The sequence below is a fragment of the Melanostigma gelatinosum genome (assembly GCF_949748355.1).
Source record: "Melanostigma gelatinosum genome assembly, chromosome: 9".
Taxonomy (NCBI): domain Eukaryota; kingdom Metazoa; phylum Chordata; class Actinopteri; order Perciformes; family Zoarcidae; genus Melanostigma; species Melanostigma gelatinosum.
In genome coordinates this window covers 12,647,633-12,672,633 of record NC_136642.1, presented here as the reverse complement: position 1 = coordinate 12,672,633, position 25,001 = coordinate 12,647,633, and the positions used below count along the sequence as shown (strand labels likewise).

General features: G+C 42.3%; 2 protein-coding genes across 4 annotated transcripts; one reads left to right on the top strand and one right to left on the bottom strand.

The window, feature by feature from the left end:
* Nucleotides 1-2,257: 2,257 nt before the first annotated feature.
* LOC306782602 (potassium-transporting ATPase alpha chain 1) lies at nt 2,258-10,444 on the top strand (the record flags this gene model as incomplete). Its single annotated transcript, XM_079276038.1, has 24 exons — nt 2,258-2,269; nt 2,492-2,599; nt 2,779-2,838; nt 3,110-3,313; nt 3,528-3,641; nt 3,844-3,978; nt 4,160-4,277; nt 4,400-4,668; nt 4,898-4,976; nt 5,127-5,246; nt 5,406-5,515; nt 5,708-5,842; nt 6,031-6,223; nt 6,451-6,626; nt 6,852-6,988; nt 7,233-7,383; nt 7,619-7,787; nt 8,269-8,423; nt 8,655-8,778; nt 9,121-9,266; nt 9,361-9,494; nt 9,890-9,991; nt 10,208-10,299; nt 10,416-10,444. The coding sequence occupies 24 exons, from the start codon at nt 2,258-2,260 to the stop codon at nt 10,442-10,444; spliced, it is 3,072 nt and encodes a 1,023-aa protein (XP_079132164.1).
* Nucleotides 10,445-11,041: 597 nt separating this feature from the next.
* Nucleotides 11,042-24,646, bottom strand: LOC306782562 (DENN domain-containing protein 3-like). 3 transcript variants are annotated; one of them, XM_079275985.1, is made up of 28 exons: nt 24,512-24,646; nt 22,515-22,679; nt 21,581-21,770; nt 21,372-21,440; nt 21,110-21,225; nt 20,860-20,984; nt 20,648-20,759; nt 20,310-20,429; nt 20,108-20,206; nt 19,715-19,834; nt 19,087-19,202; nt 18,722-18,877; nt 18,530-18,626; nt 18,329-18,432; nt 17,987-18,174; nt 17,688-17,847; nt 17,328-17,523; nt 17,014-17,182; nt 15,909-16,168; nt 15,635-15,805; nt 15,093-15,222; nt 14,756-14,863; nt 13,958-14,097; nt 13,454-13,614; nt 13,206-13,342; nt 12,418-12,536; nt 11,963-12,100; nt 11,042-11,780 (listed from the first exon to the last, which is right to left on the bottom strand). In XM_079275985.1, the coding sequence occupies exons 2-28, from the start codon at nt 22,596-22,598 to the stop codon at nt 11,574-11,576; spliced, it is 3,792 nt and encodes a 1,263-aa protein (XP_079132111.1). In that variant the 5' UTR covers nt 22,599-22,679; nt 24,512-24,646; the 3' UTR covers nt 11,042-11,573. The 3 variants fall into 3 exon arrangements, 2 of the variants coding, with proteins under 2 accessions (XP_079132111.1, XP_079132112.1); XM_079275986.1 differs by having other exon boundaries at nt 18,329-18,396; XR_013772277.1 differs by lacking the exon at nt 11,042-11,780 and having other exon boundaries at nt 11,964-12,100; nt 12,418-12,642.
* Between the last annotated feature and the right edge of the window lie 355 nt (nt 24,647-25,001).

Sequence of the window (25,001 nt, the reverse complement as noted above, 5' to 3'; positions counted from 1 at the left end):
TGACGTCCCGGGACGGTGTCACGTGACTCCGCTGTCTAGAAAGGTTCGACTTCATTCATTGTTTATAATTTAAAGGTTTAGACTGCTGGTTGGACAAAACATTGTGAAGGTGTCACTCTGGGCTCTGAGTCATTTTTACAAACCAGTTAATACCAGTTAATAGTTCAAAATGAGCTCCAACTCAACCAGCTACAACAGTACAATCCTGTTTTTAAATTAACATCAGTAACAACAATAATCTAATGATATAATACAGTCATTCCCAAAGTCTAGGTCGGGACGCATGAGATTTTATTCGGGTCGAAAAAATAAAACAGTTTCTTCAATCGTCTTTTATTTAACATTAATATATGCAGTTCACCTTTGAGCCACATGGGGAGCCTGAATGTTGGCATTGTTGTGATAATTGCAGTCTACTTGTAACATTGATTCTGAAATGAAAGGCTAGCGTACATTCTGTCTATTTAATTAATGGGAGAAAATTAAAAGAACAAGATTTATTCTCACTTGTAAAATATTAAAACGTATTCGTCTTGTAAATGGCTGGTCGATCCGTACGGTTCGGCTCGCATGAGCTGCGGATTAATTACACAGTTTAACGTTAACCATCACAGTGTGAAATGAAGTGTCACTGACGACAAGTAGAAATATGCAATCTGGACATCACTATTCTTGCTTATGTAATGTAACATTAGATAGTTGTAGGGAGGTAGCTTAAATTGCAAACAAAATGCTGTTTAGTTTTTGGTCTATATAATACAATTAGGCAGATAACATTGCTTTGATTACACAGCCACTGTCACTCTACAGTAAAAAAAAACAATATTGACTCTCTTAAACACAACTTATCTTACCTGGCTCTTATTTACCCAGCATGCAACATGCTCTGGGCAGGAACAGTTAAGGGACAGGGTGACCTCGGTTCTGCTTACTTCTCTTCATTACAGGATATAGTACAATATTATAGGATTCAAAAGAATGCATTTTTAATTAGGAGTTGTGTTGCCATTTTGTGGAGTGATTTATCTTAATGTCTAGCATTATAAACTTATTTAGTCCAGAATATCTATCTCTATTTGCATCTGTCTACAATCGTGTGCCTGTTTTAACCTCTACATGTGTAATGATTCTTTGACAAAAGTTCTTGATATTTAGAGAGCACGGTAGAGAGGCCTGCTGACGCATATATCTGATATAATGACCCTCAGCCAGGCACAGGTTAGTGCTGGGCTTTAATCTAAATGACAGCAAAACTCAGAATTGAGTTAAGGTGCACACACGTGGGAGTGTAATAATCCAATGTGGTGGACAGAAGTAGTGTCTGGTCATCAGAGTAAACATACAGCCAGTTACTGTACCACTTAGCCAGCAGGAGGTGGAGGAAACAACTATGCTGCTGATGAGCTGGAATTGGCATCGGGTGTGATTGCAGATTCATTTGAGCTACCGGCTATTTTCTGCCCGATGTTCTCTCCCTTTGTATTTGGTTCTGAGGCGTTCCAGGGCATCACTGACTGTCTGTCCTGGTGGTGGCCCAGCTGTCAGTCTGTCGATTGTGCACGCTGATTTGGTCTCTTGTCTTCGTACATGAAAGATGGCAAATTTTCCCCCGACTAGTAAAGCCAGTGATTCACAGTCAGGCAAATGCTTACTATATCAAGGCAATTTTTACTTCCAGAGTGACTTAATGGCGAATAGTAGACTGCAGTTGTTTAGTGCAGCATTCATTGTAAATTGATGCAGTTTAATGTTGGGCGTACTAGGAATGACATTGGTCTGTGTTAACCTTCACTGTTCCTTTCTTCTATACTCCAATCAGTTTATCAGGAAAAGAAACGTGCAGAGGGTAGATAAGAGATACCAGCATAGCTTGATATGAGTGTATTCGTGTATGTGTGTGTTGTGTGTGACCTGCGTAGGGGTGACATTGTTGCTACCTGAGGTACCATTTTACGCAGGTAGTCGTCTTGAAGTGCGTGTTTAAACATATACGTGCGTTTGTGTCCAAAGGTGTTTGTGCGCATGTGCCTATAAAAATGGGGAGTTGTCATTTATAAAAGGCTTTTCCAGAATACCATTTCTTTTTCGGACCATTGTGTGTGTGTGTGTGTGTGAGAGTGGGTGAGAGAGAGAAACAGGGTGTGTGTTTAGGACTGGATCCTAGCTGACTGCCAAAATTCCGGGGGCCAAGAAGAAGGATCGAGTGGTCTGGACCTCCATTGATTTAGGAGAGCAGTCCCCTAACACACCTGCAACCATGACTAAAAAGGTAGGCCACCCTGAAGATTAGCTGATAACCAATTATTGGTCGGGCATTTGGGTAGACTGGACCTCACTTTACGAATACTTTTTAAAACTTATTTACGTATTTGTTGAAGTTATTCTTTCAATCACAAAGGTCATTTAGTTAATGTTGGTGAATCACTCGCTAAATAATACAATTGTGTATGAATGTAAAGTGAACACTTTGCCAATCACCATCTGCCTGTAGGACACATACGACATGTTTGAGATGAACGGAGATATGGACAAGAAGATGAAGAAGAAAAAGATGAATAAGAAGGAGAAACTGGAGGGCATGAAGAAAGAAATGGATATAGTAAGTAAAGACAGAAGCCTCGGGGCTTCACAGTAGTGAGAATATTTAGTGATGAACTCTCTGGCCATTTGCATCAAGTTACAACCAACCAGCTATGAAGAAATCACCTTGATTGACTCTTATCTACCCTCTAAACGGTTTGGTTGCTCTGAATGAATATTGTGATCTGTCTCCTACAGGACGACCATGAGATTACAATTGAAGAACTAGAATTGAGGTACAACACTAGTGTTACGAAGGTAAGACCTTCCTACCTAATGACTTTCTTTCTTTATTGTGTGTCTTTTGTTGGTGTTTTGTAATATGTTCACTTCATTCTCCTTCATTTTATGCACTCACTTCCTTTTCTCTTCAACCATATTGTCCAACATCCTCCCAATTCCCCTCTGTGTAGGCCCATTAGGTTCAAAGACAATGATGTTTCCAAGCTCCCATTTTTTTTGTGGTTTTTAGTTTCTTTAACCAACCAAACTCATCAGTCGAATCTGTTTTTCTGATTTCCATTCACAGGGTTTGACCTCCAGCTTTGCTGCTCAAGTCTTGGAGAGAGACGGTCCTAATGAACTGAAGCCTCCCAAAGGAACTCCAGAGTATGTGAAGTTTGCCAGGCAGCTGGCCGGAGGGCTGCAGTGTCTGATGTGGGTCGCAGCTTGCATCTGCTTTATCGCCTTTGGAATTGAACTTGCGAGGGGGAACGTCACCAGCTTTGACAACGTATGCTATATTTCCATTGAAAGTTGTTCTCCTTTAGTGCCCTGTAGAAGAAAAAAAACGAAAGAATGTATTTTTGTCTTATGTGGATTGCTTTGAGTCGGAGGGATTAGAGAGGGACGGAGACAATAAGGAAGAAGAATGGGGGTGGGGGGGGGGGAGCAACAGTCATTGCTAGCTACCTGTTGTTATGGTAATATTTCCTTTCTCACTCCAGCTGTACTTGGCCATCACTCTCATTGCTGTCGTTGTGGTAACTGGTTGCTTTGGTTACTACCAAGAATTTAAGAGCACCAACATCATTGCCAGCTTTAAGAATCTGGTTCCTCAGGTAAGTTGCACATAACCAATTAATAATGTGCGACTCCATGTCTGCACATTGTTTGAATTTAATATCAATTGCTTGTGTGCCATATCACTTTTCCTCTTTTTCTTTTCTTTCACACCTGTGCTTTCCTCTCTCACTCTGTGTCTTTCTCCATGTGTTTATCTCCTTTTATCTTTGCTAATTTACTCCTGACATCCCAAAATAGCAAGCCATTGTGATCCGCGATGGCCAGAAGAACCAGATCAACGCCTGCCAGTTGGTGGTGGGGGATTTGGTGGAGATCAAAGGAGGAGACGGAGTCCCTGCTGACATTCGCATCATCACTAGTCAGGCCTGCAAGGTAGATCACACACATACTGTACTGAATAACATTCACATGGATTAATGATACATGTCTTGATGCAAGCTCAGACGGAGAAAGACTAAATCACTCTTTTGGGCCATATTTCTTGGGCCATTCCCACCCCATTTTATCATGTGGACATGCAATGATCTATTTGGGAATATACTTTGTGTGACAGGTGGACAACTCGTCTTTGACAGGCGAGTCTGAACCGCAATCCAGGAATCCAGAATGTACTCATGAGAATCCACTGGAGACAAAAAACGTTGCTTTCTTCTCTACAACTTGTCTGGAAGGTACTGTAAGCAGTACATACTCTATATGCATATACAAACCCTGGACTAGATACGATCTATTTAGTCATTTATTTAAGTATTTGTTTAGTTTGTAAACTTAAAGAATAACCTCTCCTTTCCAGGTGTAGCTACTGGCATGATCATTAGCACTGGTGACCGTACCATCATTGGTCGCATTGCCACCTTGGCGAGTGGCGTCGGCAACGAAAAGACACCCATTGCCATAGAAATCGAACATTTTGTTGACATCATTGCCGGTCTCGCAATCTTTTTCGGGTTTACCTTCTTTGTGGTTGCCATGTTCATCGGATATGCCTTCCTGGAAGCCATGATCTTCTTCATGGCTATCGTGGTGGCTTATGTGCCAGAGGGGCTACTTGCTACAGTTACTGTGAGTCACCGTAACAAATGCAAATGTCTCATACCATTGTTGTATGTTGTCTTGTTTCCACTATGGCTCGCATCTGGACCGTATAAATGCTCATTTCTGAATGAAACAAAATCACAGCCTGTGTATTAGTGAATACATGCAAAACGGATGTGGATGATTTAGTTCATCATATTTGCTGTAGGTTCTGTGTTAACCTGTCAATCTGTAACGGCCTTTCTGTCTTTAACAGGTTTGTCTGTCTCTGACTGCTAAACGACTTGCCAGGAAGAACTGCGTTGTGAAGAACCTGGAAGCTGTGGAAACATTAGGTTTGTTTGCCGAAACATCAGACATATCCTGTTCCTGACAGCTTTGTTGACTTCAGGGACATTACGATGTACAGATTTGAGATGAAGTTATTACAGCATGTATGTACAGTACAGTGTACATGTGTAACCCTTACAATTGTGTGTGTTCAGGCTCCACTTCAGTGATCTGTTCTGATAAGACGGGTACCCTGACCCAGAACAGGATGACTGTAGCTCACCTTTGGTTCGACAACCACATCCACGCTGCTGATACCACCGAAGATCAGTCAGGTAGACACATGAATAAAAGTGTGTTATTGTTCAAAGCATTTCCTTTTGAAATGAATCAATACTGGTATCGTGAGCAATGGTAAAATGTCGATATAATATAGGTGGATTATCGTTATTTTACATTTGAGTAATCTTTGTATGATGATGTGTGTTATCCAGGTCAGAGTTTTGACCAGTCATCAGAAACATGGCGTTCACTGGCGAGGGTGGCTACCCTGTGCAACAGAGCTACATTCAGACCTGATCAGGAAGGTGTGCCTATTCCTAAGGTACAAGTTTAGTTTCAGACATTTGTTGTCAACATCCATGTGAGCTGACACAATGCAACATCTTGCTCTCTAGCTTTAATATTATATATTTTGCCTACAATGTTTTTTTTGGGTTTAGAGAATCTGGTTTTCCCCCCTCCAATTTATTCAAAGCAAAGATGTGTTCCTCTTGTCTCCTTGTGTCTCACACAGAGGCTCGTGGTAGGAGATGCATCAGAGACTGCTCTGCTGAAGTTCACCGAGCTCACTGTGGGGAACATCATGGATTACCGTAATCGCTTCAAGAAAGCGGTGGAAGTGCCCTTCAACTCCACCAACAAGTTCCAGGTGAGTGTGGGGCTTTGTATCATCCTTGTTCAATTACATTATAAACCAGAAGATTAGTGTGCAAAAGATGTTTTTTATATTTAATAATGTTATCCGAATGTACTATAATCCTGGGATTTACGGTAGATCTCGGCGCGCTGATTCATTTTTATTTAACTTCTACCAACCATTGATCTCTCTCTCTCCAGGTATCGATCCATGAACTGGAGGATCCTCTTGACCTACGCTACCTGTTGGTGATGAAGGGAGCACCAGAACGTATCTTGGAGCGCTGCTCCACCATTTTGATAAAAGGCCAGGAGCTGCCTCTAGATGAAGAGTGGAGTGAAGCCTTTCAGACAGCTTATATGGACCTGGGAGGACTGGGAGAGAGAGTACTGGGTGAGGGAGTACTTCTTATGACCCATATTTGACCTAATCGTGTGGCTTGCTGTATTGAAAATGGGTTTTCCCAAAAGCAAATGATTTTGTGTGGCTTTTAAAACTCCAAAGCCTTTGTCACTTAAGACACAATCAGTATAATTTCTACAATTTAGTTTTGTAGCTATCTCTTTTGATATACAATAGGAACTTTACATTAGTTGTGCTGTTCCCCTTTCCCCTGCTAGGTTTCTGTCATCTCTATATGAATGAGAAGGAATTTCCTCGTGGCTCTCAATTCGACCCTGATGAGATGAATTTCCCCACGTCAGGATTGTGCTTTGCTGGTCTCATCTCAATGATTGACCCCCCAAGAGCCACTGTACCTGATGCAGTGATGAAATGTCGTACTGCCGGCATCAGGGTATGTTCACATTGCCCCACATACACGTTAACGGCTTGTTTGGGCTAGTTTAATTTTTTTAATATGTGCAAGAGACTGCATTTTCACTTTGTGACTTCATGTTTATTTCCCTCTGTGTGTGTGTGTGTGTGTGTGTGTGTGTGTGTGTGTGTGTGTGTGTGTGTGTGTGTGTGTGTGTGTGTGTGTGTGTGTGTGTGTGTATGCATATATACAATCCCTCTTCAGGTTGTCATGGTGACGGGGGACCATCCAATTACAGCAAGGGCAATAGCAGCTAACGTTGGTATCATCTCAGAAGGCAGTGAGACAGTGGAAGACATTGCAGAGAGGAAGCGTATTCCTGTTGAACAAGTCAACAAGAGGTATTGGCACAACTGCTGTCGACACTTTGATCAATGCTCATCCCCGTGACATATCGAGGAACAATCCATTGCAGTATAATGTTTATTTCTTACTGTGTGACTGCAACACACAACTACAGAATCCTACATCATCGTCTTATCACAATAGTTTCACTGGACTGCAGCGTCTGAATGCGTGTTCCTTGTGTTCCTTTGTCTATTTCTTTTATGTAACTCTGTCTGTCACTGTGTTGTCTGTGTGCAGGGACGCCCGTGCTTGTGTGATCAGTGGTGGTCAGCTGAAAGACATGAGCAGTGACGAGCTGGATGACGCGCTGCGAAACCATCCGGAGATGGTGTTTGCAAGAACATCTCCTCAGCAGAAACTGATTATTGTGGAGAGTTGTCAACGTCTGGTAAATACACACACACGTGCAATATGTATCCAAATCATGTTTCCTATGCATATAACACAAAGCATATCAAGGGTAGACATTATAACGTCTTTTTTCAACATGGTCCCCTGGGAGGCTCGTGTAAGAGGAAGCAGCAGGGGAAGAGATTGGTTTGCATGTGTTCATATCCAGCGTGCATGATCAGACTACATTTTCAGGCTTGTGTCACATGTTGTCATGTTTCATCCCACCCCAGGGCTCTATTGTCGCAGTGACAGGTGATGGTGTCAATGACTCTCCGGCTCTTAAGAAGGCTGACATTGGTATCGCCATGGGGATCTCCGGATCGGACGCTGCCAAGAACGCTGCAGACATGATCCTGTTGGACGACAACTTTGCTTCTATTGTCACTGGAGTGGAGCAGGGTGAGACTGAGTGCTTTGACAAAACAATCTCAACTCAAGGTTCTCGGTCTGGGACATGGCTCAATGGTCATCCCATCATGTGATGGTGGTCGTACATGGATGAGATCATGACCTCTGTGTCTGTTCATGAATGTCTGTGTTATTCTAAATATTAGCAATGAATCTGAAGTAAAACAGATAAATAGTTAAAGTACTTAATAGATTGCCATAAAGTACCTGCCCCTCAAACTCAAAAGAGCACTGTGTTATAAGATGTTTACATATTATTCTTATGGTTACTATATGCAATTTAAGAACAAATAAAAGTGAATAGTTAGAGTGTATATTTAGATAGAGTATATTGAGCCAATGTATTGAGTTGAGGTGTGTGTGTGTGTGTGTGTGTGTGTGTGTGTGTGTGTGTGTGTGTGTGTGTGTGTGTGTGTGTGTGTGTGTGTGTGTGTGTGTGTGTGTGTGTGTGTGTGTGTGTGTGTGTTTGTAGGCCGTCTTATCTTTGACAACTTGAAGAAGTCTATTGCCTACACACTAACCAAGAACATTCCTGAGCTGGCTCCATATCTGATCTACATCACCTGCAGTGTGCCTCTTCCTCTGGGCTGCATCACTATTCTGTTCATTGAACTGGCCACTGACATTGTGAGTAATTGTCATTCGTACCAGATCAACAAGAGGGCGAATTACTGACCATACCATTACACTGACTATTGCCTTTTTTTTCTCCCAAAGGTGACAAGTGTCTAATATTTGATTGCTCTTCACTGTGACCCGTACATTTTGATTTTGAATCACCACACACTCACCTTATCCTTTTATAACGAGTGACTTGGTGACATTAATAGTAGAGCCACTCTTGTATCTTCTTTACAGTACCCCTCTGTCTCTCTGGCTTATGAGAAAGCAGAGAGTGACATCATGCACCTGAAGCCCAGGAACCCTCGTATTCATCGTCTGGTAAACGAAGCCCTGGCTGTGTACTCATACTTCCAGATAGGTGAGACTGTGTGTCTGTGCCTGTGAACAAAACATGCATACTGTATCTACAACTGTATTAAGAGCAGTTATGTTCAACTGAATATTTACTACCAGACACAAAATAGACAAAACAATCTATTGCATATCCCACTTACAGACTTGGCTATACACGTCTTCTAATGTTACACTTTTGAACAATACAGCAGATAAGACGATACCTGTAACGAGTGTACTCAGAATCCCTCTGGAGGAGGCTGAGCCACTACCCTTCTGAATTGTGACACAAGGCCATTAAACTAGATATATACACCGTTACCATAGTGTTGACACTTTTCTCCTTTCTTATTCCTCTTGTTTTCAGGAGCCATCCAGTCTTTTGCAGGTTTTACAGATTATTTCGCAGCCATGGCCCAGGAGGGCTGGTATCCGCTCTATTGTATCGGCCTGCGTTCTCAGTGGGAGGATGTTCATCTTCAAGACCTACAGGACAGCTATGGACAAGAATGGGTGGGTACAGACGTGAGATCCTACCTTTGGAAACATTTCCATTTTTAACAGCATAGTAACCAAATAAGTCCTCCCTTATGTCCTCTGCTTCCAGACCTTCAGTCAGAGGTTGTACCAGCAGTATACATGCTACACTGTATTTTTTGTCAGCATAGAGATCTGTCAGATCTCAGATGTGCTGATCAGGAAAACTCGACGTCTCTCAGTGTTCCAGCAAGGCCTCTTCAGGTCAGTGAAGACTCATCCCTACTGCGCATTGCGCGGCATCATTTATTTTAACAGCCAAAGTTAACGTATAAACATTTACAGGATTCATTCTGTGTCTGTGTCATGGCAACATTAACAACTCCAAAGCTTTTGCTGCATTCACGTAGTCATATCTTATGCATATTCATTTGATGCTTTCTGTAATATTATAGAAGTGGAGGCTTCAAATAAGTCCAGTTGGCTTTTTGCCTCCTCCTGCACTGTGATATTCATTTATCTCTGTTATGTTTGTTTCTTTTTCATTTTATTGTTTGAATTGTGCAAATAATAAACTGTTACAATTGTTAAAACAATCTGCTTGATGATTGATTCTAACTGGGTGTTTTGATGATTTCATTCTGTTTCTTTCTGTGCAGGAACAAGGTCCTGGTTTCTGCCATCGTCTTCCAGCTCCTTCTGGGTAATCTGCTTTGTTACTGCCCTGGAATGCCCAACATCTTCAACTTCATGCCTATCAGGTAAAGACTCACAGCGTTGACCATCTGAAATCTAAGCTCAGACTGGATTAGAAGGATGTTGTGAATTCTGAGAATAGAAACTTTAATGAAAACATGAATATGGAGCAGGTAGAAAGTCATTTTCCCACGATAATCAGTTTTTTTTTTTTCCATACTTGAGATTAAAAAAGAGTTGTAGCATTTGATCTAATGTTGCATATTGTGCTTCCTCTCCAGAGTCCAGTGGTGGTTTATTCCTGTTCCATATGGTATTTTAATCTTTGTTTATGATGAGATCAGGAAATTAGGAGTCAGAAGATATCCAGGAAGTAAGCAAAGATTCTTTATCCTTCTTTCTAACCTTTAACACACATTCATCAATCACCATTAACGTCTCTCCATCTATTCAGTATTCATTAATAATCTATGGCTTGTAATCTCTCAGGTTGGTGGGATCAGGAATTATACTACTGAGACCAGAGGCTCTTTCTGTCATTCATCCATCCATCTGCATGAAAGCATCACTCATAAACAGAATGCCGGAAACCCAGAAGACCAATTCACCGAACATCTACATTACTTTGTGATCTATGTATTTATAGCTTCAAGTGTCTTTAAATATTACCATGACATTAATATGCAAGGGTCTGCCTAAATAAGTAAAAAGGTCATAATTACTGAAAGCCACCAACTGATAATTCACACAGATGTATTGTGTTGCAGCTCTTTGACTGTGGCTGCATTGAATTTGTACAAATAAAACATTTTCAGACTGTTGATGATTTCAAATCGATAACAAAAGTAGTGCTCCTTTTTTTTAAATTCTGTATTGATTTGTGTTTTTTCTTTGAGGTTGTATCTTTACTCAAGTTAAAGTTGGTGTCAGAACACTTTGAAATTCATAATCTATAAATGGAAACATGTCACCATCATTCAGCAGTCGCCGGTTTCGTCGCTTTCTAAAATACTCTTTGAAAGAGGAGGCTGCATCTGTCTGGAGGTGACAAAACATAAGCAAGCTAGAGCTGCATAGCCTCAGACACACAAAACAACAGTACATTATGATACCTGAACATGGAATTTATTATCAATGCTTGATCAAGAAACATGAATGACAATCATTGTATCATTTAAATATCTTACTGTTGTTGACATCCAGACAACAAAATCAAGTTTTTAAAACAACATACTTAAAGCACAGACTTGACCTTCTTCACATCTTGTGTGTATGTTTGTTTCCAAGAAAACAAAAAAGACCTTCATAGTCCCGTGTCAGAAACCAAATCTCCTTCACACACAGTACAGCATATATTTTGTTTAAGGGCTCTCTCTTCCATAAAAGCCTCAAAATATCACGAGCTGCGTTTTCCATTTTGTGTCTTGAACCACCAGCAGAAAAACTAAATTACCATTGAAGAATGGCCACAAAAGATACTATTTTCAACATTTTCTCCTCTCGTCTCTTCTGAACCTCCCACAGGATGATCTTGTTGTCACAGTCAAATACCCAAAGGGCAAACAATGTATCATGTCTTGTGCATGTACGTACTCACAAGTACCATTTTGCTACTTCTTCTCTCCTCTTTCTTCACTTTCTAAATCTCTACTCCACTTTCCAGATGGCAATCTTGCCGTCTCGGCGTGCAGAGCCACTCAGGACGTATCGATCCTCGGCAGAGCAAAGTGTCTGGATGCTGTCTGAATGGGCCTGCAGCTCCTTCGCCACAGCGTGGCTCTCTGCGTCCATCACCAACACCTGACCGTCACACTGACCTCCGATGCCGCTGCGGCCACGACAGCCCACCCAGATCTGAGGGCGGGAGAGCGCATCAAGGAAAGGTAGCAGGGTTGAAGTGATAATTGAAGAAGGGGGGGGTAAAAGAAAGAAGGAAATGTGAAAAGAGGGAAATCCACAGCACAGGAACAAAATGGTGTTACCAAAAAATTCATAACCGTTTAAAAAAATGACAGCTGTCATATATCGCAGATCACCTGGTCCTTGACTCGAATCATGCAGGTGACTCCTGAACTGCCTGGCAGGGAGATTCTCTTGGATGGATGTCTGTGGTTGTTAGTGTCCCAGAGACACAACTCCCCTGAGTCTGCACAGCCCGTCCACAACTGACCTCGCTGCAACAAACGGTACAAAAAGCCAAAAGGTTTTTATGCAGCCAAATAAATTATAATGAGCTTGTTTCTGCATTTTCAAGTATCGGGGAAAAACTAGGTTGTCTGCAAATACCTGAACCTCTCAGTTTCAGTGGTTCACCTGTTCATTATAACTGAATAGTGACAGCATTTTGTTTTTTCGTCAATCAACTTTCTAATGCAGGTCTGCATAATTGTTTAATTTCCTAATTGACTGGCATACTTGAATTGCTGACTGAGCAGCAAACTGAATGACTCAATCACTACATGGCTGCTAACTTGCTTGATTGTTGAATCACCTCTGGGATGAAGATGAAGCTGCTGAAGCTAGTGGGGATGCTCCGTACGTCATCAGGAAGTGCGATTCTTCTTTGTGGAGTCCCACTCTTTTTCAGTTCCACAATGCAGTCGCCACAACCTGCACATGCACAGACACTTTTCAACAAGCCGTTGTCTTGGTCTTTTCTGCGGGTGAGGTGCATTTTGAAAGTAATGTGTGTAGACGCTATCGTTGGAGTGCAGGCCTGTTTAGAGAGGGATGCAGGTCTTATAGTCGCCATTTAGTTTACACCACAGACAGAATCATGTACATTCAGCCAGTGAGCAGCAAAGAAGCTTTCAGCCCAGGCGAAAAAAAATTTACTTTTTTGTATTTAAAATACACTGACATTTTCAACAGTACACTGCAAATATACTATCAAAGAATGGTACTTTTCTGCAAATATATAAAAAGTATACAAAAGTCACGCTTTCACCTATTTACATTAAGTTGTTCCAATTTAGCACACAAAAATATACTAAATACACTTCAAATTGTGCATAACTACGATTTAATCACAACTAAAATATATTAAGTATAAAATAAGTTGTTCCAAAATAGCACTCTTTAAGTACACTGATGATTAGTAGGGCTTCAAGTATACTCAAGTCTGCTAAAATTAAATAGACTAAGCATATATATTTTTCACCTGGGAGTGGAGAGCAATAAATGCTACAGGAGTTTGTTATTTGAGTGTTAGTGTGTGAAATAAATGAGCGATAACAGCCGTTTAAGGAGCAGAAAGGGAAGGGCAATGTGTGCACTTACAGCACCACAGTGTTCCATCATAGATCTGTATGGAGGAGAGTCGGTCACAGCCGAGGTGGAGCGGTCGCTTTACTTTGAGACTGGCCGTGTCCCACTGCAGAATCGTCCCATCACTACTGCAGGAGTATGTCTGCTGACTGGGAAAGGCAGTTTGGGTAAAGCTTTCACTTTTATACTTTTTTTAGACTTTGTGTTAATGTTTAACTTGATAAAAGTGACATCTTAACTCGAGATGATCACGTCTCTACCTGTTGTGTGGATCTCTGGGGTCCACAGTGAGTCCAGTCACTTCCTGTCTGTGCTCAGTCAGCTGTTTGTTGCAGGACATGCTGTGAGTGTCAATGATGTAGATTACTGAGTCCTGAGAGCCAATCCACACTTGCTCCTGGACCAATCCCAGCATGCAGTTCTACATAGGACAAGATGTGACATGGTTAATACTTTTTCATTTTACTTTAAGTACATACTGCAGCTGCCCATATAAAGTATGTACTGTTGCATGCAGTAGTATTGACCTTTGACTCTCTTGCTCATATATCCAGATCACCAGATTTCTTTTTCGCTTTCATACTTCAGCTCCAACCAACGTGAGGCAGACTTTGTGCAGCTTCCTCTGGAGCCACAAAATACTTTCTACTTCTTTCACATATGCAGTTGTATTCCCCAATAACTTCAAACAGATTTTGATGAGTTGGTCGAGTTCCTCTTGAAATAAATGTTACTCCTAGCGAGCACAGCATGTCTGCTCTCACCAGCTGCGACGCTCCGACCTGGATGCAGTCCTGCCGCATGGACCAGCTAGCTGCGTCGAATACAACCACTTTGCCCCCGCTGAGAGCCACCCACAGCTTTGGGTTCGTCTCACTCTTTGAGCCATTGCTAGTCAGCTGACCTGGAGTGAGCGAGAAAGAGTCAACGGGTGAGAGAGAGCAGTTGACCAGTGAATTGTGAGAGCTGACAGCATGCAGGGTGGTTTAGTGTGCCAGGACACCACAACCATGAAAATGAGCACCCCCCCACCCTGTTTCTTTCTGTTTTTCACAGAGTGGGCCGCAGTATTCATCAGTGTCTTCAGTGGCAATCGCAAGAAATACATAGAAAGGATACCAAATACTTTAGATTTCGGGATTTTGATATGAATAAATACCAAATCAATACACACATCATACGCCAGCTATGGCTATTATTTCTGTACATTTTGTTTATGTGCTGCATTTCGTTGAACTCAGTTTTGTCTTCAAACCACGCCAGTAGCCTCCAGCGGCTCTTGTTCTCTGTCCCAGTCTAGGATTTGTTTGCCTTCACAGCTATTGCCCCGCCTGCTAGTACACAGCACAGCAAGACCACGTTATGTGGATAGGGTTTGACTAAAGCATCTGCTGCCATATCAACATTTACAAAGAACATGAGAATCTCTCTGCTCATGCATCGGTTCATCGCTGAGTCATTCAATAACCACGAGGAGACAATGGGGAGACACATTGTGTGAAAGTGGAGCACAAAAAATGTCGGGATATTGATCCCACTTTATAAATATCTCCACATCGTACCTGGTGTGTATAGCAGCACATGTACAGTCTGAGGCTCAGCCAGGTCCAGTGATGGGTTGATCTTGTGTTTTAGAGTCTCTGAGGTAGTTTTAGGCACCATCATGGGCACTGGTCAGAGGAAAGAACAATCTGTCAATATGACACAGAAGGTGAATGGAAAAGGGTATAAAGAGAGGCACGAGGCGAGGGAGAGAGAGGGAGAGAGAGGGAGAGAGAAACAATGAATGAGAGCGAAAAGGAGCAGTTGAATAGTCAATTAGTTGCTCGACAGAACATTTTTGACGAAGGATTTGACAAAATGATGCTATTTAGCAGCAGCACAAGAGTGAGCCCAGACCTTCATGTTTGATCTTGTCAAAGTAAGCCAGCTTTGAGGCAGCAATGATGGACCTCTGTGTCTGTAGGCAGCCCATGACAGCATCCATTAACAGGACGTTGGTCAGAGCCTCAGTCATGTACTGAGGGTCCTAAAGAGACGGAAAATAAACCGTATGTTAAAGAAATGTTTGTATAGTACACTGGCATTAACACAAGGGGGGGTAAGAAACATAAACACATTGAAAATTGACTTATTTAGTCAAAAATGACTGCTGTAGTGGTCATATTAGGTTTTATTTCAATTTGCATCGATTGTCAGCCCATATATAAGTCAGCAGCAGCCAGGCCCGCTGGAAGCAATGAGGAGGTCAAATTTACACCAGTCTCCACATATATTCGCTGTTCATTCATTTACTGTCATTCAAGTCACAGGTCAGAGTTCACATCTGACCCGGAATCTTCACGGTGGACCGATGATACAATGCTGTCTCGATCGATTGTGGAGTGCTTGACAATGGGGAGTTTATTATTCCAGTGGTGGGCCATCAATCGTTGTTGTACCTTGTGCTGGTCGGCCATCTTGCGTCCGGCCCACATCTCTTTCACCACAAGGTTCCAGAGTTCGGTCTCTTTCTTCAGATTGGCCTCAAACACCTCAACCCTACCAGAGGTCTTGATGTGAAGGGAAGGAATACGAACAAGTAGAAAGGAAGCTGAGGCAATCTTCACCTCCTGCACAAAGATGGGGAAGTCATTTTTTGAAATAGGAGTGCCGCATTATCAATTCAGAATCCAAAGACAACATGATTTTTGGAGAAAGTTAACAACACTTGACCTGTATGTCTCTGAACTTTGTGATTTCCAGGAAGCCCTGCCGTCCAACGGTAAGCAAGATGAGACGTTTCTGAGTCATGGCAATTTTACCGACGCCAAGGGAGGTCTTGACACACGACGACAACTTGTAGACACACTCGCTATTGTCAAGATGGTCGATGACCTCAGAGGGCAAGTTGAAGTCTTGTGCCTCGGCTTCCGTCTCCTTCCAGAAGGTGTAGAAGTCTCTGAAGAGTTCAGGGTCAACCTGCTTTGGCTGGCCTGGGGACAGAGAGAGAGAGAGAGAGAGAGACATTGAGGGGGGAGAAAACATGTGCAATTTCAAGCTGATCATGTACATTAACACACTCACTCAAACATATTCAGTTAGTTCCACATTCAACCTCAGATGTCTCAGAATAGTGTGTTGTTGTTCCTCATGTGTTACTAAATGGCCGTGTTGTGGTCAAAACAGACTCCTACACGTCATTTACAAGCCATTCAGTTGAATGTTCATTCCTGGTACACCTTTGTCTGTCCTTTTATTCCATCGAGCCGTGCATGATTGCCTTTCACGCCAGATAAAAGTCAAAACAAAGACGGGGAAAACCATATTGAGGAAAACCAAACCAAAGAGAGCGGCTTCAATGTCTTTGTGTGAAGGGGCTGATTGGTCAGTGGAGTGTCACACCATGAGCTGACAACCTTTCAGTCTGAATCCTCATCATTTGACTTCACCCTTTTCTTTCTCTCATGTTTTGTGTTGCTCTTCACAGCAAGTCTACTTTCCTTTGACCTACTAATTAGACTTTCTCACTACAAATTTGTAATACTTCATTTCCCTCCGAAGACAAATAAAGTGCCTTATCTTATACCTCGTGATGGTAGCGTACCGTTCTTTAGAGCTTTTTCACTGAAACAAGTGCTTGTGAGAGAGATGAGCGAAAACAGTGCAGCTGTGAATCGTAAAACCGGGACAATGGCACTTGTAGTGCTCAGGTCGAGTGATAATTCTCGTTGTTTCGTGACTGTGGACGTATCCTCTCACGTTACGCTCATTTGATCCATTGTTAATATCAAAAACATCGACGATTACAGCTTTAATGGACTTTAATGTCCCCACTTACCATTAGTGAGAGCATCAAATAAACGATGTATGGTTGCTACGTCCTTAACAATGCCGCACTCCTGAATGCAACGCACGAACTCTTCCTGATGCAGATGCTTGCGGGGAAGCTCAAACTTCTTGACATGGTCGTCAGGCTGCACCGACAGCTTCTCATTCTCCGTCTTCACCTAACAGATGAGAAGGAAAAGACAAGATCACGTCCATCGTCGCTGCTTTATCACCGACTTACAAAATCACAACACATGTTGTTGAGTTGGCCCTCCAACCACCACTTCTACAAGATGGGAAGGATGGCTGTGTAAACTGACGGACCTTGAGGATGAGTCTCTTGAGTTCGGGTCGCGTGTCAGCTTGCTGTCTCTCGTCCCGGTGCAGTGAGTCCACCAGCCATGTGACCAGCTGTGTGGGGAAGATGGCGGTGTCGGTCTTGTAGAGGTTCTGGAAATCACCCAGAGCGTCCAGCCGCCGCCAACACAATGTGTTAATGAAGCCACGCAAGTAGTAGAATCTGCAGAGACAAAAAATGATCGGAATCAATCCTCAAGTCAGATCAGCAACACGGAGGACCAACAGTGTGAAGTGGTAAAACACTCGATTGTACAAATAAAAATGAAGGAGACAGCAATGAGAAAAGATGACAACAGGAGCCTCAAAATAATAAAAGCAGAATACCTGGCCAGCAGCGTAGAGTTCTCCTTTTGGACTGAGAAGATGGCTTTGCCAAGCAGCTGGATCAGCTCGCTGTAATAGTTTTGGACAGAGTGGAATGACAGAGAAGCTGGGAAATCTGGGAGTTTAAACACTTGTGGCGCTTGAGGAGGAGTTCTCGCCGCTAGGACACAAAGAGGTAGGGAGCGCACGGGAGAGAGAAAATGTGAGGAGGAGGCAAACAGAGACACGTTTTATCTTCTCCAGCCATTTCTCTCTGTCTGTCTGTATCTTGAATGTGCGTGCCTCTGTTGAAGGCTCACCGGGGTCAGACATAACGACCCTGGGCAGCATTGAGTTTCTTTGGAAGCTGATAGTTTGATCGTCTCTGAGGTTAGGGAGGCTCATCCCCAGTCTCTTACTCAGCTCGCTCCCTGTAGCAGAGCTCTTTCTCCGGGCTTGAATCTCCTGCATGGTGGGTCTGCGTGGGACCTCAACCATAGCCTTCATCCTAGACGACACATGACAGATGGAATGCATTTCAAGGGTGCTTTTCCAGCACAAAAAGGAGATGAAGACAGTATGCCAGAAAAAACCGGATCGCCACGTATTTCCAGTATAGTAATGCAGTTTGAGGCTATTTTTAGATGGGTTTGATAACTTACCTCTGCGTCTCAGAACGAGTGCTGAGTTCCATTCGAGCAAAGTTGTCCATTTTCCTGTTGAGACGGTCCTTGAGGAAGAAATGGAAGATGTGTGTCTTCAACACCTGCAAAACAGCTAGGTCAGGTTTGAAGGTGAGCACCTCGCCGTTCCAAGTTAAAGTAATCGAAAAAGACTTCTTGTTTTACCGAGTGAGTGTTTACCTGTTTGTAAAACAGCTGTTCAGATGGCTCTCTGGTTTTCAGGAACTCTTCACTGTTAAACACTCGATGTTCATAGTTGAGATGACTGCTAACATCCCTGTTATATACACACACACGTACACATTAACTAAATGTATATTTTTAGGGGAAACACCCCGTTAGATCTCAGTGCAGAAAGAACACACACAGAACCTGAATATGTTGATGATCAGTTCCAGTGTGATCCTCTGGATGTCGAGGTTGAGCTTGTGTTGCCACGCTCTTCTTTGTGCCCGCTGCTCACTGATGTCAGTGCAGCTTGCATGGTGGCACTGATACAGGTCAAAATGAATCTGCAGTGTTTGACACCTGCAAAAACACACTCATACTGTACAGACCGATCGAACCACATTCATATCTACTGCGAGGTTTGAGAAAAGGATCAGTAAAGCTGCACATCATTGACAACAGTCCAAGACTAAATCCAAATTGGTTTGTTTGTATTTCTGTCGAGTCATTTTTCTAGTACTTGTGGAAATGAGCAGAAGTTGCATCATTCTTGGCGTTACTGTGAGCACCTCTGTGTGAAGCAGTCTGCAGCAGCCGGGGGAATCTCTGGTCGGTCGAGAGTCTCAGAACAAGAAGTGCAGACGCTTCCGTTATCAATGTTGATTAGGACCAGATCATCTGTTTCCTGGACGGAGGAAGATCAAGAATAAAATGCATCTCTCCCACATTTTGGTTGTGCATTAACTGATAATCGTATGATGTAAAGAAATACATGACAATATTTAAACAAAAAGGTTATTTCTGTGGTCCAGTCAAATTTAGTCAACATTTGTGAACATGACCAACAAGAAATACGAGTCAAATGTCATTTTAAGTATTCACTTAGAACCGTGACTAAAAATTGCTAAAACGGTATCAAATCTGCTTTAGATAACCTTCTTAATTTTACATTTATTTAGAAAGTTGAGGCCTCTACAAATCCAACCAAGTCTGAAGCAGAAGGCTTGACTGTCCCGTCACGCTCGCCTACTCTTTTCGTCATAATTCTGAATAAGAGATGGATATTTTGTACCACACATTTGTACACAATGTACATCCACCCCACAGCATTCCAATTACCCCCTTCACCCTCCTCCTGCTTTTTCTAAAAAGAATGTATGGCAAAGATAGTCACGATTTGGAGGCTTGTGTACTCACAGTCGCAACCTCTTCAAAATGGCTGAGATGGCAGCCCATGAGGAAGGCAGTAGGGGCCATGAGAAAGTCCAGCATGCCTCTGGCCAGGACAGGAACATATGGCTGCTGCCACGACAGAGGCTGGACATGAAACAGCAGAGAGGCCCGGATGGACAAATGAATAGATCAGAAGATGAAATGACGGATGGCTTGGTGAAGGATCGTGAAGGATTCAACACCTTTCAATGTTGCACTGCAACATGCATGATATGTCTTCAATGTCCGCTCAGGTAGACTCTACTCCTCTATATCTCTGCACAGCTAATAGATGTTTGACGCTGCATCAATGCTCTGATTGTTGAATACAGCACCTTGCGGCCTTTGCAGATATGAAGAGACCGGTTTTCAACGGACCTGCAGAAAAAGCAAGAAGCTCTCCGCCACCAGCGTGAGTCTGGCCCAATCAGCAGAAAACAGCACCACCCGCTGCTCCTGCAGGAGACAAGACAGCACCTACAGAGACGGGGAACAGAGAAACAGGCAGACGGAGAAATAGACAGTTAATACAAGCTTCCTCCTGCTTCACTCACGTCAACTCAACAGGTGCGTGCAGTACCTGTAGTAGCTGCTTTGGTCGGAAGCAGAAGAAAGGCAGATGGAGGTCTAAATCTACAGCTGGATGGTCTTTGTCTTCTCTTGATGGTAATACGATGGTCAGAGGACTCAAGGTAAACATCTGCAAAGAAAACACAGCATAGTTTGTTTTCTTCAGAGGTCTGTTTGGCTGCATCACAGTCACAGGATGTACTGAAAATGAATGGATGTACACACTCACTACTACTGCACCGATAGTATTCTGTCATAACAGCAATATGAACCTGATAACTCCTGGCTCATGATATTATTAGGGCCACAGTAACCACATAGCACACACACACACACACACACACACACCAAATGTAGTTGTCCAGGAGGGGGAACAGGCACCAGCGCCAGTTTGGCTGCAAACTCCTTCACTCTCTCCTCCATGTCAGATAAACGACAACTTCTTAGCTGGATTAACAGACTGACGAAGAAGAACAAACAGAAACAGACAGGAAGATCGTGATTCGTTTCATTTGGTGAAGCTAAACCCATTGATTTTGGTCTCGTACACTGTTTCTCACCATGACAGACAGTCTTTGAGTGCAGTGAAGTAAGGATACTTGGATATGACGCAGAAACCGTAGGCAGAGAAAAGCTTAGAAATCTTGAAGGATCCAGCTGCATTCTTGCAGACAGACGTCCCTTCCTGTAAAAACACAGGAAACAGAGTGAATTGATTTCATTTCAGTTGTATTCATTTGCATTAGGTTAGAGATCTGGCTGTAGCAGTAAAACATAGTTGTGTGAAGTATAACATGTAGTACTGAGTACCAGTATCGGTCGGTAACATTGCATTACTACTCCGTGGGTCTTGTTGCCAAAGACATCAGTGAAAACCAGGAAGTGGAATTGTTCATCTTTCTCTTCATTGGTTACTTGAAGCCCACCTGGAAACAAAACAACAACATGCTAACACATAGGCATATGGTACAGCTACAAGATATCCATTTTTCACTGCTGTATGGCTGAATATCAATGCAAGTTAAAAATCATATGTTTTAATTGTTGACCCAAATGTGTGTGTATCAAATACCTGGGAAGCAGAGCGGAGGTAAAGCAATGAGGTCAATGTCTTTAGGAACACTGACATCTTCACTTCCGTCTGCTGAAATATGAAACAAAATGACACAAATATCGAAGAGACCAGGGACAAATCACAAACCTGAGGCTCCACACAAGTTCTGTATTTGAAAACCCACTACGGCCTGTTGTGTGGATAGAAGCACCAAACAAACACCAGACCTTGGATGGAAGTTGCTGCAGCTGGAGGAGGGTGTTCCCTGTTCGTCGGGAGAAAAGAGCGCCGCCTCGTCCCATGTGACCTCGCTGCTTCACTCTCAGTGGGTGGTCTGCTGACAAAGGGAGGAGCCAGGACGTACAGTACCTCCGGCTCCAACAGGAGGTGCTCTGTAGATCCATTATTGTTAATGGCCTGAGAGGGAGATGGGAAGTGAAGGATCCTCTATTCTTATCATAATTAGCTTTGATACATGTGATATTAATCTACAACATTACACATATTCTACGTACATTCATGAGGCTCATTTAATAGAAGAGAGAAGGAAAACACATTTCATTTTGAACATGCTGATGAACTGACCCTGGCACCTTAGCATCATTATTATTTGGGCATTATTGAGGCAATATTTAGCCAATGGGCTCTGCGGTTTCTCTCCCTTGCTCACTACACAATTATTCAATGCCAAAGATGGTCTTCTTTGCTGCGTCTAAAAAAACAAAGAGACGTGGTAAATGGGAATCTGGAGACAATATTTGCTTTTTCTTTTGAACATACTTTGGGGGGGCATATTTTTGTAATTATAAGATACAGACCGGATACCTGGAGAAGAGAGGTTTGAATCCAACCAGCAGTTTGAAATGCTGCTGTTGTGCAGTTTAAAGTTAGCATTGATTCTGCTTTCCTGGCTAGGTTTCTGAAAAAAACTTAATCTCAATGGGACTCACATGGTGAATACAAAATAAAAAGGTAATAAAACATGGGGTTTACCAGTATTCACCATACTCATTAAAGAATCATGAAATACGAGCAAAACTCAAATAAACCTCCCGATAAAAAAACAGTCAAACAATTAATGAGGCTGCAAACACAAGTTATTCACCAACAATTTTCAGTTTACAGTCACGTGTGTATCGGAGTGCGATTGGAGGCAAATACCTGGTAGACCTCAGTGAGTTTGTCGCTAGATGCTCCTAGCACCACACACGCGTCCAGCAGAACAGGAGGCAGATGGTCCGCCATCACTGACACCAGCCCAGGACCCCAGCTGGACCAGCAGAACAGGGAACAAGGTGCCAACTCAGACCTGCTGGATCACAACCACTGACAGAAGCAGAGAAGAGCAGAGGCCGGTCACACAGAGGAGCAAAAGAAAGATACACATGAAGATGCAGATAATGGTTTGTGTGTTAATAAGGCAGGCGGTTGTCACACTTCTCTCATCTTTATCTTTCTGCATGAGAAAAAAAACATCTATCAGCCAAATAAAGTCACATGAGTGCTTGTTCCAACTCATTATCACCGCGTTTCTTCTTAACAATCAGTCAGACATGTTTTTACACCAAAGGATTATTCAGAGAAACAGCTCCTCTGCAATTATTACCGCTACAGGAAGCAGAGTGTAATTCGATTTGATTACATCAGAGGTGACATGGTGCAATCATGTGATTTCACACATTGCTTCTCTGAAATGCAGGAGCTACTGCAGAATTCTGCAATGCACTACTTTGTTGAACTTTGTTTAACACAGAAAACATTTTTTTATTGAAAAGAGCAATTAATATATTTCCACAATTTAAATAAAATTTACGCGAAAAACTCTGCAGCAAAGTGTATTCACAGAAAGGTGTATCCATGATCAACCTTCCTTCTAGGGTGCCTTTTACAACTGAGTCAGCACATTGAAAAGCAAATCATTTTAAATCACATTTTCCCCGTTTCCTGGTTTTGGTCCTTTCTTGGAAAATTAGATTCATGTGTGCAGAGCAGGATGGAAACATGTACACAAAAATGCATAGACAATTACTTGTATAGTATGTATAGACTATATCAAGTCCTCCACTCCTGCATATTGTTGACAGAGGAGTCAGTGAGGTGCCAAAAAAATAGTAACACTTTAGAAAAATGCTGAGCTGCACAAAATAACGTATCTCTATAGGAAATACAGTATGTGTAAATATTTATGTTTTTATCCTTAAGATTCCTTAAACATGTTTGATCATTGCAACAACCATTGCAACAATGTGGCACTGTTCCCTTGTTTGAAATGAAACGATCACTAATCAAAGAATGTCAACTAAGCATTACTGAGCTAATCGCCAATTAAACGAGCATGCCACATGACCTGCCGCTGTCACTCGATTATTGGTCCAAGGATGTGACACGACCATCATGTACAGAACAATCATATGATCCTTGACAAACAGGGCACATTCCACATCAAACCGTAACAACACAATAATAGTGTTACATCTGCTGGTGTGACACAAACACACAACAGTCTAACATCTCTATCTTCAAGGCCTGAGGTGGTCAAGCTTGCTGTGAGATTAAAAGTCTGCGCCCTTAAAACACTGTAATTTGTGGACTAAGCCGGCGATGAGAATCATGATCAACGAAGTTTTTACATCTGACCTTCAGAATCAAGGAAATGGAAATAAAAAGTAGTGCAAAGCAACTGGCACTGTGTCATGTCTCCAACTTGACATGCCACTCGTTTGATCAGCTGTGAACAGGGTTGTCCAGTTTTCATGAAGAATGGCTCATTGATTAAAGAGTGCCAACATTAGTTTAAAAAGAGAGGTACACAACAACACAAGAAAATCATTTTATGATCCTGTTGAAAGCTCATTTAAAACCCTTTCGGCTCGAGTATGTCTTTACTGTCACACTGTTATGATCCAAAGTCACACTGTTTGTAATGTAAATTTGTATAATTTTACACAATATCATTTTGTCGTCTCATTTTGCAGGATAAAAGTTTAACAAAGATTTTAGAATTCAGCAAAGTCTTACAAAATACATTTTGAGCTACTACTGTTTTATTACGCCTGCGACTCGTGATACTGCGGTGAGAGGATGTTTCCAGTCTGTCGCAACTTGTCAACGAGATTCTAAAGTCATTCAAAAGCAGACTTCTCTTTCAGGTCACTCACCTCCTCACAAGCTACAGAGCGGCTCCTCGTTCATCCCCCTTCACATTCATGACAGCGGTCCGGAGCGTTACACTCATTCCACGCGCACAGCAAACTCCTGCACGACGGAATAGCACGAGCTCAGTCCGGTTTCCCATGTTTACCGTCTGTCACTCTCTGCTTCCTGTTTCTCATTGTGGAAGTACAAACATGCGCATTGATGATTTGAAAAAGCACAATGCAGTATAAAGCCGATCATTTCTAGAATAAGAAAATAGCGAATAGCCTCCAGTATATTGTTGACTGTTTATATACTTATATATTTGATTATAATTTGTAAAGAAAGTCAGAATCTGACGGGGTGTTTGCACGATCCCACCAGAGGGCGCTGTTGTACAGAAGACGTTTTAGGCTTTGTAGGACATTATAATATCTCTAGTTTAAGTTAGTATAAAACTCAAATTAGTTCATCTTAATTTTCATCATATTCTTAGTGCAAACATTGCTTTGT